General features: G+C 53.0%; 1 protein-coding gene across 1 annotated transcript in view; it reads left to right on the plus strand.

Moving 5' to 3' along the window:
• LRP1 (LDL receptor related protein 1) overlaps nucleotides 1-16,387 on the plus strand; it is an 82,061-nt gene that overhangs the window by 24,906 nt on the left and 40,768 nt on the right. The window contains exons 7-20 of the mRNA XM_030322980.1: nucleotides 729-891; nucleotides 971-1,193; nucleotides 2,199-2,388; nucleotides 3,026-3,169; nucleotides 4,292-4,528; nucleotides 5,726-5,906; nucleotides 6,780-7,002; nucleotides 8,146-8,347; nucleotides 8,701-8,826; nucleotides 11,314-11,454; nucleotides 11,551-11,676; nucleotides 12,146-12,262; nucleotides 12,725-12,805; nucleotides 14,419-14,586. Of these exons, the coding sequence (XP_030178840.1) occupies nucleotides 729-891; nucleotides 971-1,193; nucleotides 2,199-2,388; nucleotides 3,026-3,169; nucleotides 4,292-4,528; nucleotides 5,726-5,906; nucleotides 6,780-7,002; nucleotides 8,146-8,347; nucleotides 8,701-8,826; nucleotides 11,314-11,454; nucleotides 11,551-11,676; nucleotides 12,146-12,262; nucleotides 12,725-12,805; nucleotides 14,419-14,586 (2,322 nt within the window). The remainder of the gene's footprint in view (nucleotides 1-728; nucleotides 892-970; nucleotides 1,194-2,198; nucleotides 2,389-3,025; nucleotides 3,170-4,291; nucleotides 4,529-5,725; nucleotides 5,907-6,779; nucleotides 7,003-8,145; nucleotides 8,348-8,700; nucleotides 8,827-11,313; nucleotides 11,455-11,550; nucleotides 11,677-12,145; nucleotides 12,263-12,724; nucleotides 12,806-14,418; nucleotides 14,587-16,387) is intronic.

Consider the following 16,387-nt stretch of genomic DNA (forward strand, 5'->3'; position numbering starts at 1 on the left):
GTAGAGGAAGTTTGGCCTATGTCACTGATTCCAACCTTTTGACACCGTGGGCCTTCCCTTTTCCATCTCTATGGGTGCCGTATTTTGACATACTTTTCTCTCAGATTGCATTTATTGATGGTGTGCCCTGCTTTTCCATTTTTAAGAGTCATAGAACATGTACAGTGTTTGGTCAGTGCCCTGGCTAGCATGAGATACCCTGACTTACCATATAAAATTGATGAAAGTCCAGCCAACATCGAAGATGTGTGATATTTTAGTTAGCCTGAGTGCTGGTATCTCAAGTAAAAGCATATTTAAAAATACTGGATGAGCCAGTGGACCTGTCTTCAATGCCTTTCGGTACCCCAAGAAGATGGTCCTGCTCAAGGAAGGTCTAGAGTTCAGGAAGCTTGTCCATCAACTAACCAGCCAATGCATACCTAGTGCCCCCTGTGTGCTGGCCTTGAACTCCGTGTGCAGAGCAGGGTTCTGTGGGAGGATACGCAGACACTTCACTTTGGAGAGGCCAAATAGGTAGAAAGATGGCAAAGAATACAAGGCAAAATTGTGCCCTTGCCGTTAACTCCTATAGGAGGAGCTCAGAGAGGAGAAACAGCTGTCACCTACATGGTGAAGGAGGTCGTCCCAGAGGAGGTGGGCTTCCGGGGGTGGGTTCTGCACCAACAAGGGGTGGCCCTGTCTAGAGGTGGGCCTCCCCCCATAGCTCTTTCACTCACACTTTTCAGATGTGGAACAGATGGCCATCGACTGGCTGACGGGCAACTTCTACTTTGTGGATGACATCGACGATAGGATCTTTGTCTGCAACCGAAACGGGGACACGTGTGTCACTTTGCTGGACCTGGAGCTCTACAACCCCAAGGGCATTGCCCTGGACCCTGCCATGGGGTGAGGGGCGGGCAGAGGCTGTGGTGGAAGGGAGAGCGTTCAATGTCCACAACGCAGCTAACGTGCCCTCTGCCCGCAGGAAGGTGTTCTTCACTGACTATGGGCAGATCCCAAAGGTGGAGCGCTGCGACATGGATGGGCAGAACCGCACCAAGCTGGTCGATAGCAAGATTGTGTTTCCTCACGGCATCACGCTGGACCTGGTCAGCCGCCTTGTCTACTGGGCTGACGCCTACCTGGACTATATAGAGGTGGTAGACTACGAGGGCAAGGGCCGGCAGACCATCATCCAGGGCATTCTGGTGAGGGGGAAGCTTTTGCAGGGGAGCCATTCTCTAGGCCTCCCAGTGAGAGGGAGGACAGTGTGGGACAGTCTCTCTGGTGGGAAGCAGGGTGGACATGGAGAGGATGTGGCTTCCACTCTGGTGGAAGCAGTCATTTTAGATACACCTTTTACTTCCCTTTTCTCACTTGATCCTTACAATGACCCCTGGGAGGTAGGTGGACCAGTGTCTTAGTTCACTTTTGGTGGGTGAAAAAACAGCAGCGTTCAAAGAGGTTAAGTGATTTGCCTGAGATTACACAGCTGAGAAAGAGCGCTGGAACCTAGTCTAGAAGCCTTTCCAACTCAGAGGTGGCACCTCCAATCTGGGATCATTAGGGTGACCAACCATCCCTGTTTGTCCAGGACTGTCCCAGTGTTAGCCTGGGAAGTCCCACAAACCAGCAAATCCCTTTGTCTTGGACAAGCTGGACAGTCAATTACCTTGGGTAAGTTATGTGGGTAGCGAGGGCTGTTACCAGGCATCATTGAGGCAAGTCTGCCCTCTCAACTTCCTAAAGCTGGGGGCTGGAGAATGTTTTCTGTGGACAGAGTTTAGGGCCCAACTCTACTTCAGTCCAAAATCATTCCATCATCTACTGTATGCCTAAATCTCTGGGGAACATTGTTCCTGCCCTCAAGGGGTTTGAGCAGAGTAGATGGGGTAAGTCCACAAATCACCAGACAGGGGATAATAGCCAGAGAGATGGAATGTGAAGGGAAAGCCTGTGTCTGGTTAGAAGATCCCAGAAGTTCTACAAAGAAACGCTCTGTGAAGGATAAGTGGGATTTTGACAAGCAAAGATCTCAAAAGCAAGAAAATCCAACCAGAGGATACAGGAGTAAAACATGGAGTTAGACAACCGTGGAATGAATTTGGGAGTGTGAATAATGAAATCTGGATGGGAAGCCAAGGAGCATTCCAGGGTCAGAGGGAGGATTCCCTTCTCCTCTCACGTTGACCATTCCTGCTTGCCCATCTCAGATTGAGCATCTGTATGGCCTGACCGTGTTTGAGAATTATCTCTATGCCACCAACTCGGACAACGCCAATGCCCAGCAGAAGACGAGCGTGATCCGAGTGAATCGATTCAATAGCACTGACTACCAGGTCGTCACCCGTGTGGACAAGGGTGGTGCCCTCCATATCTACCACCAGCGGCGTCAGCCCCGAGGTGAGTGGGGCTCTGCAGCCCCTTTGTGGACCCTCCTATGGGAGCCCCCGGTTCTCTCATATCATGACTACTTCTTGTAGCCATCCACCGTGGACTACCTTCCCTGTCCCCTCAGATTCCCCTGCCAGCCCCTTCCTGCCCTTCAGCCTCCAGATCTCACCTCCAAGGAGCCCCTGCCCCCCATTCTGCTCAGAACATAGGTTGTTCCTCCCAGTTCCCTGGCTGCTTTAGAGTAGAAGCACCTGACCACAGGCGATGGCATGACTGTCTCCCCTGATCACAGAAGCCCCCACCTGAGAGTCTGAAGGCTAGGTTATGGTGGGGCAGAGAAATCCTAGTCCTGTGGTTTCTGAATCTTCAAAATGGGACAATAAGCATAAAGACCACATCTGGGTGGGGGGAGGGACGGGGGTGGGGTGCCCGGCTGGTTCAGTTGGTGAGACATGTGGCTCTTGATCTCAGGGTTGTAAGTTCAAGCCCCACATTGGGCGTGGTGCCTGCTTAAAAATTAATGAATGAATGAATCAATTAAAAAGACCACAGCAGGATGGAGTGTGGTCAGACTTCAGGACATCTTCTCAAGGCCTGGGCACGGGGGCTCTGAAGAGTCCTGACTGGTTCTCTACCCTGCCTGCAGTGAGGAGCCACGCCTGTGAGAATGACCAGTTCGGGAAGCCAGGTGGCTGCTCCGACATCTGCCTGCTGGCGAACAGCCACAAGGCACGGACCTGCCGCTGCCGTTCTGGCTTCAGCCTGGGCAGTGACGGGAAGTCATGCAAGAGTGAGTGACAGGGAAGGGCCTGTGTGCCTGCTGGGATGGGGTGGGGCGGGATTCTTATCTGCCTCCTTACAGCTGGCTGTTTCCATCAGAGATGCAGAGAAATGAAGGGATTTACCCAACATTTTGCTTCTAGTGAGGGGCATAGAAGGAATTTGAACCCACATCCGAGAACAAGGCTTTTCCCACTACCCTACTCGGGCTCCATAGAAGGCTGTCAACTGGCCCATTCACTTCATTCATTCATTTTTTCACTCATTCACTCGACAAATATCCAGTGAGCATGTACTACATGTCTGGCACTCTCCTGGCAATGAGGATTCAGCAGTGACAAGATAGATGTCATCTCTGCCTTCCAGAGCTTGTAGTCTGGCAGAGGAGACAGACAAATAAAAATAGCTTCGGGTGGTACCTGGTGTTAGGAAGAAAATAGAGTGGAATGTAGACTTGCTGATGACAGTGAGGGCTCCAGGTTAGACAGAGGGTCAGGGAAGGCTTCTCTGTGGAGGTAGGAGTTAAGCCAAGCTCCCTATGAAGTGAGGAGTTGGATCACGTGAGGACCCGAAGGCAGAGCTCCCTGGCAGAGGGAACCTACAGTGCCAGGCTCCAAGGCTGAGAACGGCACAGCATGAGTGAGGGGAGGCAGGAAGGAGAGGTTGGATGGGATTCTAAATGGGATGAGGAGCTCTTGGTGACTTTCCAGCAGAGAAGTGACGTGATGTGCTTCACATTTGTAAGGAGATCATGCTGGCTGGCCGCTGGGTGGAGGATGGACAGCAGGGAAGTGGCAGGAGGCCACTTCTGCCCTGTAAGCAGGAAGCGATGTGGCTTAGATAAGGATGATAGCAGAAGTGGTCCAAAGTGATCAGATTCCAATCAGATTCAGTGGGCACTTAACTGAAAACATGCTACTTGTTACTCTTGCCGCATTTCCCACCCCCAGAGTGCATAGGCTGCCCACCAGGGTGCTGTCCCCTGGGCTTTAGATGTTTATGCATCTGTCCATGTGGCCCAGACCCCCTGCTACACCCATATCCCCTGACCCAGGAGAGCTGGGGTTTTGCAGATCCTTGGGCACATGTACCTAACTTTGTGTCCCCCCTCCTCCCCTCGTGCCTGCCCTAGAGCCAGAACATGAGCTGTTCCTTGTGTATGGCAAGGGCCGGCCAGGCATCATCCGGGGCATGGATATGGGAGCCAAAGTCCCAGACGAACACATGATCCCCATTGAGAACCTCATGAACCCCCGGGCCTTGGACTTCCATGCTGAAACTGGCTTCATCTACTTTGCTGACACCACCAGCTACCTCATTGGCCGCCAGAAGATCGATGGCACTGAGCGGGAGACCATCCTGAAGGACGGTAAGGGCCCCCAGTGAGGGAGGTGTACAGACAGGACCCCCGAAGGGCACCCACCTGGGACAGGAAGCGATTGGAGGCCTGGGCATCGCTTTCTCAGTGCCCTTTCGGCATGGAGAGTCCCCTGCTGACTGGCTGGCTGGGCTGGTTGGCATGGAGATGAGGGGATAGACAGATTGACCCCTGTGTGACCCCCTTCTTGGCTGAGCCGAAAAGAGGCAGGAGGATGGATGGTTAGGCAGCGTGGGCTGTCCTTGCCAACCCTTGGGAAAACTCGGGGTCTCTCTGCCATTGGCTCTGAGCCCCAGAGCTGCACGCAGTACACAGCCCACGAGAGTCTTGAGGCCTTGAATAGGAGCAGGCATACCAGCACATGATTGCACATGGAAGGTCTGTGCAGCCAGACCTCACGGCCACCAGAGCTGCGTGTTTACTTGTCCTGAGAAGAGTATGTTTTGTGAACTGAAGCCAGTTTTTCCCTCTGAGCTGCACGGGCAGGTCAACAGTACTTTGTCTCTTGAATATCCATCTGCGTGGAGGCTCTGAGCTCCTGAGTTCCGCCCTGTTCCTGCCGGTTGTTAGGAATTCCCACACTTGGGCCCCCGGGACAGGGCTCCCTAACCAGTCATCTAGCTGACGCCAGTTAGCGCTCCCCACCCACCCCCACTGCCGTTGGCTCACAGAACCTCACCAGTCAGCAATCATAAGACTTTGGGGAAATCAAAAGTAACTCATCAGGAAAAGATTGGGGTTCCCTATACCAAGGGAACTGCTATTTAAGCCTGAGATGAAGCCTTTGGCTCAGTGAAAAATCACTTCCTGATTTATTCGTTTTGTTAGCTCAGGATTTTTCGGCCTGGGATCTTGTGTCACACTTGTGCCCAGAGCCACCCGCACACTGCTCCAGCTCACCCCGGCTCAGGCTCATGCATGCCCTCACATGAGAGGTCACATCCACCACATAGGCTTATGGGCTTCCATGGACAGTTTTCAGAGACCCTGGGCCTCAACACAGACGCGGTGGCAACACAGTCTTCCCAGCTCTTTCTTCCAACCTCCCACCCTGTCCCACCCACCCTCTAGGGCTTTCCACACTCCCTGCTAGTCAGGTTGCTCAGAGGCATGTGTAGCCTGAGGGTCAGAGGCAGGCAGTCTTGAGCTTCCTTTGAGGCTCTCCATTGCCCCCTTCACTCCCTGCAGGTATCCACAATGTGGAGGGTGTGGCTGTGGACTGGATGGGGGACAATTTGTATTGGACGGATGATGGACCCAAGAAGACCATCAGCGTGGCCAGGCTGGAGAAGGCTGCTCAGACCCGCAAGACCTTAATCGAGGGCAAAATGACGCACCCCAGGGCCATTGTGGTGGATCCACTCAATGGGTGAGTCTTCCCAGGGCCTTGGGGTAGGAGGAGCCAGGAACTGTGGGTGTCAGAACTGGGAGGTGAGACAGAGAGTGAACGGGGATGGCAGCCTAGGTGGAGTGCTGAGGCAGGAATCAGAAGCTGAATGGGGAAAAGTTGCCCCATCTTCAGGACAATGGGAGTGGTGTCTTACACACATACGTGGAGATCTGGTCCTGTCACTGCCAACTCAGAGCCCTCTATTGGCTCCCCTGGCCCTTGGAGTGAGACCCACTTTCCTTATCAGGCCTGGGGTCCTACAGGATCTGCTTTCATCTCCTTTGACCTCATCTGCACCTCTCTTCGACTCTTGGAAACTCTGTCCCCACTGCCCACTGTCTGTTCCTCACACACCCCAGCTCTTCCTGGCTCAAGGCTTTTGCTCTGGGACTTCCTTTGCTGAGCTCTCAGACATTTGCAGATCTAGTCCCTTGTCATCATTCACACCTGGGCCTCAAATGTTACCTCCTCAGAGAGGCTTTCTCCACCTGATTCCCAGTCTACTCTCTATATCATCTCCATGCTTTGTGTCCTTCCTGGTTTTTCTCATTCTCCAATGTGTGTGACCTTCCAGTTGACTTGTTTCTTATCTGTACCCCTGGATAGGATGTGACCTCCAGGAGAGCAGGGGCCTTGTCTGCCTTGCTCTCCACTGGGTCCTTGACTCACAGTAGGCACTCAACAAATATTTGTTGAATGGAAGAATGAAGGAAGGAAATGTGGGGGCTAGGGTTGAGCAGGAAGGAAGCCCCCTGGGAGGGGATCTGGCATAGCACACGTGGAGTGGGATCACACAGGAGGCTGCTGATTGCAAGGGTAGCCCTTGTGGTGCTGACCAATCACTGCCCACAGGTGGATGTACTGGACAGACTGGGAGGAGGACCCCAAGGACAGTCGACGAGGGCGGCTGGAGAGGGCCTGGATGGATGGCTCACACCGAGACATCTTTGTCACCTCTAAGACAGTGCTTTGGCCCAATGGGCTGAGCCTGGACATCCCAGCTGGGCGCCTCTACTGGGTGGATGCCTTCTATGACCGCATTGAGACCATACTGCTCAATGGCACAGACCGGAAGGTGGGCAGGCAGGCACCTGTGTGGGGGTGTTCATGTGTGCACTGCTAGACCACATTTGTGTGCGGATGAGGCTTCTTATGTGTGAATGTGTGAGTCTCTCTATATCCAGGCCTGTGCACTTCGTGCATGTTTACCTACGTACCGATGGACGTGCACACCGGTGTGCTGTGTCTTATGTGTTGTATTGCTTGAGGATTGCCTCTGTAAGAGTCCATCTGTGATTGCATGTTGTCTGCAGGTTTGACACTCATGTGCACGCCTGGGTGTATACCTTGTGTGCACCTCGGCATGTTTATGCACACACACACAGCACGCTTCGGTGTGTGCCTGCTGTGTTCGCCTCTGTGCAAGTGCAGGATGACTAGAGATGGCATATATGTACGCTTTTTCGTTTGGGTGGCCATGTGTTTTATGAGTCATGTGCCTACAAGGCATGTGGACTAAGCTCTTTCATAATATATGAGGCGCTTTATGATATGGCCCCTGACTATCTCTGTGGTCTTATTTCTGCCCCTGTTCCCTGTATCCCAGTATTTGAACAAGAAACACTACACAGCTTGGAAATTCCCAGCACACAGCATATCGAGTGCTGCCCTCTGTGCTGTTGCTTATGCAGTTTTCTGCCTCCACCCCCACTCCTCCTCACCCAGCACACTGCTCAGGGGCCACCTCTTCTAGGATGTTGTCTCCAGACCCCTTTTCCATCTTGGATTGCTGTGTATGCCCTCCATGAGACATACACAGTCTTTTTCATACCACAGCGTGGCCCTTAATAGATCCTGGCAAGTGTTTGTTGGATGAAGAAGCGAACGGATGAATTCTGGCTGTATGCTCAGTACTGTGTGTGTGTGTGTGTGTGTGTGTGTGTGCGCACACATGTGTGTTGGAGGGATATGAATGAATATGGATGGATACAAGGGAGGACAAGGTGGACAAGTTCCCCATCAGCATCCCACTGGGTCCAGTGTCTAGCACCTCACTGTGTGCAAAGCTATCATCCTCAGGGGCTCCCAGGCTAATGCGGGAAGCAAGACCCATACCCAGGACATGGACAAATGAGTAGACAAAATGGTGATCCCCCTGGGCCTTCCTCAGGCACCCCATTTGTCTATAGCTCCTCAGTAACCTCCCCTCAATTCTTAGATTGTATATGAGGGTCCTGAGCTGAACCACGCCTTTGGCCTGTGTCACCACGGCAACTACCTCTTCTGGACTGAGTACCGGAGTGGCAGTGTTTACCGCTTAGAACGGGGCACAGGCGGTGCACCCCCTACGGTGACCCTTCTGCGCAGTGAGCGGCCCCCCATCTTTGAGATCCGCATGTATGATGCTCAGCAGCAGCAAGGTACCCCCTGGGGCTGGGGCCAGTGAGGGGGTGGTACCTAGACAGGGGGGTAAGGCTACTCTGGGGAGGGGGGTGGTGAAGGCACTCCCCAGGGATCCCAGGCTCTGACTTTTGAGGCTCTCAAGAAGAAAGGCCCCTAACCCAGTTGACTTTGTCTTCCCTCTCTCCTTCCCTGCCCCATGCCTACGTGTTCTCTTCTTCAACGTGTTCACTATCTTCTCACCACTTCCTCTCTTTCTCACTCCTCACTTCAATGTGTCTTTTCCCTGTCCTCTCATCTCCTGTCTCTGGCCTCTGCTGACTCTATGACAACCCTGTCCTTCCCGGCCCCTCCCTTGGCCCCTCCTTTGCAGTGGGTACCAACAAATGCCGGGTGAACAACGGTGGCTGCAGCAGCCTGTGCCTGGCCACCCCTGGGAGCCGCCAGTGTGCCTGCGCCGAGGACCAGGTGTTGGACACAGACGGTGTCACCTGTTTGGGTATGAGGTGCCCAGCCGGGGCGGGTGGCCTGACAGTGGTCCTCAGCAGGAGGGGCCACCGTGTCCAATCAGAGATAAAGGAGGAAAAGAGGGTCCTGTGGGGGCAACAGGAGGCAAGGGATGGGGAGGGAGCAGGCTCTGGGGGCCAGAAGGGGGTTTAGGGAGGACTGGGTGCTGGGAAGAGTTAGGGAGAGCGCAAAGATTAGGGGAAGCTGAATGATGATCAGGACAGCTATGGAAAGGGGAAAATATACTTTTACATTTGTCTCCCCTTGATTAAAGTAATATAACAACAGCTCTAAATATTGGAAATTAGAGAAGTGAAAAAAAGCCCGCATCCCACCAACAGACACCACTATATTGTTAGCATTGCAGGAAAGCGAACACCACCTTTTTGGGCCAGGTGGGTTACAAGGTTGGTTTTCTGTAGCTGAGATCATACTGTACATAAAATGTGTTCCACCCTTTGGGGCTCATATGTGTCACAGCATTTTCTGTGTTATTGTTGCATTATTTTAAACAGCTTCTTTTTAAAGAAAAGTAGGTCATGCTCATTGTAAAAAATAAATAAACAAACAGTATAGAAAAACATAGGAGAAAGTACAAGTCACCCAAATACCATGTGACATGGATGTCACTCTTACCATTTGGGGGGACACCCTCCCAAACATGTCTCTACATGTTTCCCTTTATTTATTTATTTATTAAAAAAAATTTTTTTAACATTTATTTATTTTTGAGACAGAGAGAGACAGAGCATGAACGGGGGAGGGTCAGAGAGAGAGGGAGACACAGAATCCAAAACAGGCTCCAGGCTCTGAGCTGTCAGCACAGAGCCTGATGCGGGGCTTGAACTCACAGACTGTGAGATCATGACCTGAGCTGAAGTCGGACGCTTAACCGACTGAGCCACCCAGGTGCCCCATGTTTCCCTTTATTTAAACGAGCCAGGTTACACATGCTCTTTAGTTTTCTGCTTTTGTCACTTGACAGTAGGTCATAGATACGTAAGCAGAATTTTTAATGGCTGAAATATATTTCATTAGTAAACGTTCCGTAACTTTCTCAACCATTTCTCTACCATAGGACGTTTAAGTTGTTTCTGTCTTTGTTATAATGACAGCTAACATTCATTTATTGAGCACAGATCAGGTGCCAAGATGTGATTTTAAGTACTTCCCATGCAGCAACTTGTTTACTCCTTAAAATATTCATGTAGGGAAAGTATTTTTATTATCCCCAATTCACAGATGAAGAAAACGAGGCCCAAAGTTATAACAGGGATTTGAATCCAGGAAGCCTGACCCAGAGCCTGTTTTTTGTTTTTGTTGTTGTTTTTTTTTAATCACTTGCTTTGCTATTTCCCATATCTTCCTGCCTTCCCATATTGGATGGTTTCCTTAAGATAGAATCCCAGAAAATGGGTCAGTGGGGCCTTCATGGACAGCTAAGAATGAGTGACTAAGGCCAGGTGGAGGGCAAGAGCATTGACAGAGAGGGGAACTGAGTGGCCAGGGTAATGGAAGGATCCGCACGGATGTTGAAATCACCAAGAGTTAAAGCAGGAGAGATTGGAGGAAAAGTGACACTGAGCCATCAGCTAAAAACCCTTAAGGATGACAGGAAGTGGCCTGAAGGCCCATAGAAGTAGGGGTTGGTGTAGTCTAATAACATGAAAATCAGAGCTGATTTTTCAGAAAGGGGAGCAGAACAGTCTCGAAGCAGTTGCACGGAGCAAGACAACACATGCCAAGGCCCAGTGGTCTAGGGCCACAGGAGAGAAAATAGGCACCCACGGGATGCACAGAAGCTTCAGGGATTAGAGCTGGGATGAGAGTTGGACAGGTCAGAAAGGCTGCAAGCAGAGCTTAGGGTGCAGGGACAGGAGCCGACCTGGGAACGCTGGGCTTCTCCATGTTACCGACGCAAATGCAGACAAAGCACAAAGTGATTTTACTGCTGAGTGCTCAAGGTAGACGGGGGTGGGGGGGGGTGGGGGGGGTGGTGAGGTGGCAGTGATGAGGGTGGAAGGGTGGAGCCTGCAGAGTTCTGGGACCTGTTTTCACTCCGGCTGGTAGAGTTCATGCATCTGTGAAGGAAAAAGTCCAGGCACCACGACAGGGCTCTGGGGGCCCCAGAGGTAACTTCCAAGGAGCAGTTTGTGGAGATGACAGGAAGCTGGTGAGAAGTGGTCTTCTCAGGAGGGACAAAAGTAAGGGGTGGGGGGCTCTAGGCTCTCTTGGAAGCTGCTTCTTCTCAGGCCATACTGCAGTACTGAAAGTGTTCAAGTAAACATCACCCTTGTGGCTTGAGAAAGAGCTGCGGTTTCCATCCAGATTATTTGTTTGTGAAGAATCATGCCCTAGGAAAGATTACTGTCTGCATATTATTTAAAATAATACAACAGGCAAACGTAGTACAGAGAGCCGAGCACCTGTCCCATGACCTGCGTCTGACTTTCCCCCCACACCCCTGTGGTGCCCACAGCGAACCCATCCTACGTGCCCCCACCCCAGTGCCAGCCAGGCGAGTTCGCCTGCGCCAACAGCCGGTGCATCCAGGAGCGCTGGAAGTGTGACGGGGACAACGACTGCCTGGACAACAGTGACGAGGCCCCAGCCCTCTGCCGTGAGTCTCCCGCCCCTCTCCAACAACTGCAGGGCAGCATGTGGAGAGAGCTGGGCCCTGCCCCTCTCACTGACCCCTGAACTCCTCACTCCCCAGATCAGCACACCTGCCCCTCGGACAGGTTCAAGTGCGAGAACAACCGGTGCATCCCCAACCGCTGGCTCTGTGACGGGGACAACGACTGTGGGAACAGTGAAGATGAGTCCAATGCCACTTGTTCAGGTGTGGGGTCGGAGTGGGCTGCACTGGGCACCCCTCAGGCAGGGAGGCCGGGGCGGGGAGGGGCAGCCAGAGTGGCCTCAGGAAAGAAAGAAGCATGGGGTATTGAGGCAGAGAGGATGGGACGCTGAGCAGGAGGAAAGGAGTGCTCTCCCCTTCCCTAGGAGAACGGGGTTGTCTGGGAGGACTGAACCGGGGTGGGTGGGGAAGGCGGGGACAGATCACAGCTCCAGATTGGAGACAGAAGCAAGTCAGGGTGGATCTTCTCCTTGGAGGATACCAGAGACCCCGTGAGAGATGGGGTGAAGCAGATGCGGGGGTCAGACCACATATGTGGCTTTAAACTTCTCTCAGAGAAATGACATTGAGACCCTTGGGAAGACTTCCTGATAGGCAGAGGACAGGAGGAAAGAACAGGAAATTAAGAAAGGAGGGCAAGACTATGAACACCCGCACCCATCCCTGTCCCCAGCTCGCACCTGCCCACCCAACCAGTTCTCCTGTGCCAGTGGCCGCTGCATCCCCATCTCCTGGACATGTGATCTGGATGATGACTGTGGGGACCGTTCTGACGAGTCCGCTTCATGTGGTAAGAGGGACAGCAGGGAGGCTGGGCTGGCATGGGGAACAGGGAGCCCGTCGAATGTGCCCTGGGGTGGGGTGGGGGGCTGGAGGGCCCCTGAACCTTAGTCCCTGGGTGGTCTTGAGCAAGCGCCTTCATCTCCGAAGCCTGTGTGAGTTTTGTCCGCAAAATGAGGATAATAAGAGCACCCACATCACTGTGCTGATATGGGGATTCAGTGAGATGATGCAGGAAGAGCACTCAGCATGGGGTCAGTGGTGGGTAACTAGAAGTTTGAAAAAAGGATGCTCAGAGGGATGGGGATGAATGAGCAGAGCTTCAGGCCGAAGCCCTGCCACGTAGCTTTCCCATCCCTGTCTGACTGGGCTACAGCTGCTGGTTCCAGGAGGGACCCTGCACCCACCTGCCAGGTGCCATGATGCTGTATGATCTTGAAGGCCCTACTCAGCTGTTCTTTCTCCCTGACAGCCTATCCCACCTGCTTCCCCCTGACTCAGTTTACCTGCAACAATGGCAGATGCATCAACATCAACTGGAGATGTGATAATGGTAAGAGCTTGCTCCCTTTAACCTGCCCTGATTCCTAGGAAAGCTAAAAGCCACAGCCACGCCCTGGGTGGGAGGTAAAGGGGTTTTAGAATCAAGCTGGGGCCTCCCGCCAATCCACTAAAGCCCCACTGGGTTGGCTGGGAGAAAGGAGGACAGGCCAGAAGTGCCATGGGGGAACTAGTGTGGACAGAGGGGAGACCCTCCCTGCCACCGGTCAGTACCATTCCTCCCCAGACAGGGCCCGAGCTGCCCTTTCTCGGGCAGAGGCTTGGGGGCCAGGGAGAAATGAATGAGAAAGGCTAGAGGGGCAGAGGAAGGAGAGCCCAGTGCCCAACTCCCTTCTCCCCGCAAACCCCATCTCCTGGGGTCCTTGGTGCACCCTCCAGGCTCCGCCTTCAGGCTCGGAAGCCCACCTGGCGGTCAGCCACGGACCAGGTGATGTCAGCCCTGAGCCACGAGGGCCAGTGCATCGTCATGTGTGTGCCGTCTCGGGGCTCTGGTTGTGTCTGTGTGTTGTGACGTGTTGCACCGGAGGCTCCAGCCCTGGCTGATGTGTGAGAGCATGTATTGGGTCAACACCACGTTGCCCCTCATCTTTGCTGTGTCTCGTGTGCCAATGGTTGCCCTGGCGGTTTCTGTGTTTCAGAGAAGGATTGTGGGGACGGCTCTGACGAAAAGACCTGTCCTGAGCCTGCCGGTCAGTGCATAGAAGCACATGCACCATCACCCCAGAGTCCCAGCTGGCCTCGGGCCGCTTCTCAGAACCCCTAGGCAGCTCCCCTCTCCAGAGCTCCTAGGACGTGAAGGGAAAGAGAGAAGGGAGAGAGGAGGCAACAGAGAAAGACAGTGGAAGGGAAAGAAGCAGAGGGGACAGAAGAGAGGAGATGACAGAGAGGTGGGGACAAAAAGACCAAGACACAGAGGGAGAGGAGAGAGAATCAACTCCAGATGGAAAAGAGGCAGGAACACACCCAAGGGGGAAAGCTGTACCCCAATCTTCTCAGGTGTCCCGAAAATGTGGAGGGAAGTCCAGTAGCCCCTCACCCACAAGACCTAGAAAGCAGGACGTTCATTCAGTCACCCTCAGATGCCTTCCAGGAGTGGCCCCCGAGCCTTCCCAGCTGCAGGCAGTACCCCTTGTGAGTCGGGTGGCCGCAGCATGGGGCGCAGCAGTGGCCAAACTCAGGGCGGGCCTCATCGGGCCCTTCCCTCGCCAGCAGGGCAGCCTCACCTCCACACCACCCACCTTTCGCCCTCCCAAGCCAGAGGAATCCCTGCCTTTCCCCCAAAGCAAGCAGACCCCTGTTCCCACACCCTGCCAAAATGAGAAAGGGAAAGGAACGCGTCCAGTCCCCCACCCGCCATCCTCTGAGACTCAGGGAAGGGCCCTCCCGGAGCCCACCCCTCCTCTCCCCGCCCCCTGCGTGGGCCATGGTGCATGCTGCAGTCTATGCAGTTTCTGTGTCTTTTCTGTTTGTTATTTTCTCAGTGGGGGGGTGGGGCGGGCTGAGGGTGGGAATGGGAGGGGGGCGTGGGGGCCCCAAGCTGGGGTCACAGAGAAGGCAGCTTGCTGACCTCCTCCTCGCCTCTCCCCTTGTTGCCTCCCCCCTCAGACAATGACTGTGGGGATAACAGTGATGAGGCCGGCTGCAGCCACTCCTGCTCCAGCACTCAGTTCAAGTGCAACAGCGGGCGCTGCATCCCCGAGCACTGGACCTGTGACGGTGACAACGACTGCGGGGACTACAGCGACGAGACACACGCCAACTGCACCAACCAGGGTGGGTGCCTGGGGGCCAGCAGGCGGGATGAGACCATCACACGCCAGTCACTTAGCCATCCCTCTGTCCCTCCATCCTCCCCGTTCTGTGCTGCAGCCATCTGGGAACCAGAGATAACCCAGACATGGCTCTTATCCTCAGGAGGTGCCTGTCGTGCGGGAGAGAGACATTGTCAACAAACCTTTGTCACACACTGTTAAGATTACGGGCTTTGCAGTTGGGTGGCCTTGGGTTTGAGCTCCAGCTCTGCAACTTACTATCTGGGTGGCCTTGAGCAAATTGCTTCATCTCTGTGGGCCTCTGTGAGTTTCATCTGCAAAGTGGGGATAATAATAGCACCCACATCACAGCACTGATGTGGGGGTTCAGTGAGATCATGCACAAAAAGCACTCAGCACACAGCCTGTGCTCCAGAGCTGGTAGCTTGAAAAAGGGATATTCGGGGGTGGGGGTGGGGCTGGTAAGGATGAATGAGCACATTGGGGACCAAAGAAGAGAGGGGTTGGCCCCGTGAGGGTCCTCAGTGCCCAAGCCTCCAGGACCGAGCTAGGGGGCAGTGGGGGCCGAGTCTACTGGAAGGCACAGACCCTCTCAAGGAAGATTTGTTTCTCAGCTCTGGCTGATTGTTTCCATGGAAGATTGCAGACCCAGGGTTGCCCTGGCTATAAGAGAAGTCATAAATGCAGATTTTTACGTGGAATCTACCCATTTTTTTTTAACTTTCCACATTTTTTTAAATTTTATTTTTCATTTTTTAAAATTTACATCCAAAGTAGTTAGCATCTAGTGCAACAGTGATTTCAGGAGTAGACTCCTTAGTGCCCCTTACCCATTTAGCCCATCCCCCCTCGCACAACCCCTCCAGTAACCCTAAGTTTGTTCTCCATGTTCATGAGTCTCTTCTGTTTTGTCCCCCTCCCTAAATCTACCCATTTTTAAGCCCTGCTGTATTTGTTTCCTATTTGCGGCCACAACAAAGTTCCACAAACTGAGTGGCTTAAACAATAGAAATTTATCATCTCAGTCCTAGAGGCTGGAAACCCAAGTCCAAAATATTGGCAGGATTGAGGGAGGCCTCGCTCCTAGCTCTTGGCGTTTACAGGCAACCTTTGGCATTCCCTGGCTTGTATATGCTTCACCCCAATCTCTGCCTTCATCTTTACATGGTGATCTCCCCGTGTGTGTGTGCCTGCCTATCTCTGTGTCCAGATTCCCTCTTTATGTAAGGACACAGTCATATTGGATGATGTCTCACCCTAATGACCTCATCTTAACTCGACCATTTGCAAAGACCTATTTCCAGGGGCTCCTGAGTGGCTCAGTTGGTTGAGCATCCAACTCTTGATTTTAGTTCAGGTCATGATCCCAGGGTTGTGGGATTGAGCCCCGCACAGTGTGGAACCTGCTTAAGATTCTCTCTCTCCCCCCACCCCACTGATTCTCTCTCTCTCTCTCTCTCTTTTTTTTTTTTTAAAAAAAGATCTATTTCCAAAGAAGATCACATTCGCAGGTACTATGAGTTAGGACATCAGCATCTTTTTTAGGGAACACAAATCAACCCATAACAACTGACAATGGACTTCAAAGGTTTTAAAAATACTGTAGGTCAAAATCTTTCGGCAGGCCTCATCTAGCCCCTGGACCTCCAGTTTGCAACCTCTGCCTTACAGAGTGAAGGTGTACACAGTTAGACCAGTACTGACGGCACGCATACCCACTCTGGACTCAGAACTGAGAGAGAGGGCAAGGAGGGTCACCTGAGGCCCAGGAAACAGTCACTGAGTCTCAAGGGCCATCTCAG

Source organism: Lynx canadensis, chromosome B4 (assembly GCF_007474595.2).
Source record: "Lynx canadensis isolate LIC74 chromosome B4, mLynCan4.pri.v2, whole genome shotgun sequence".
NCBI lineage: Eukaryota > Metazoa > Chordata > Mammalia > Carnivora > Felidae > Lynx > Lynx canadensis.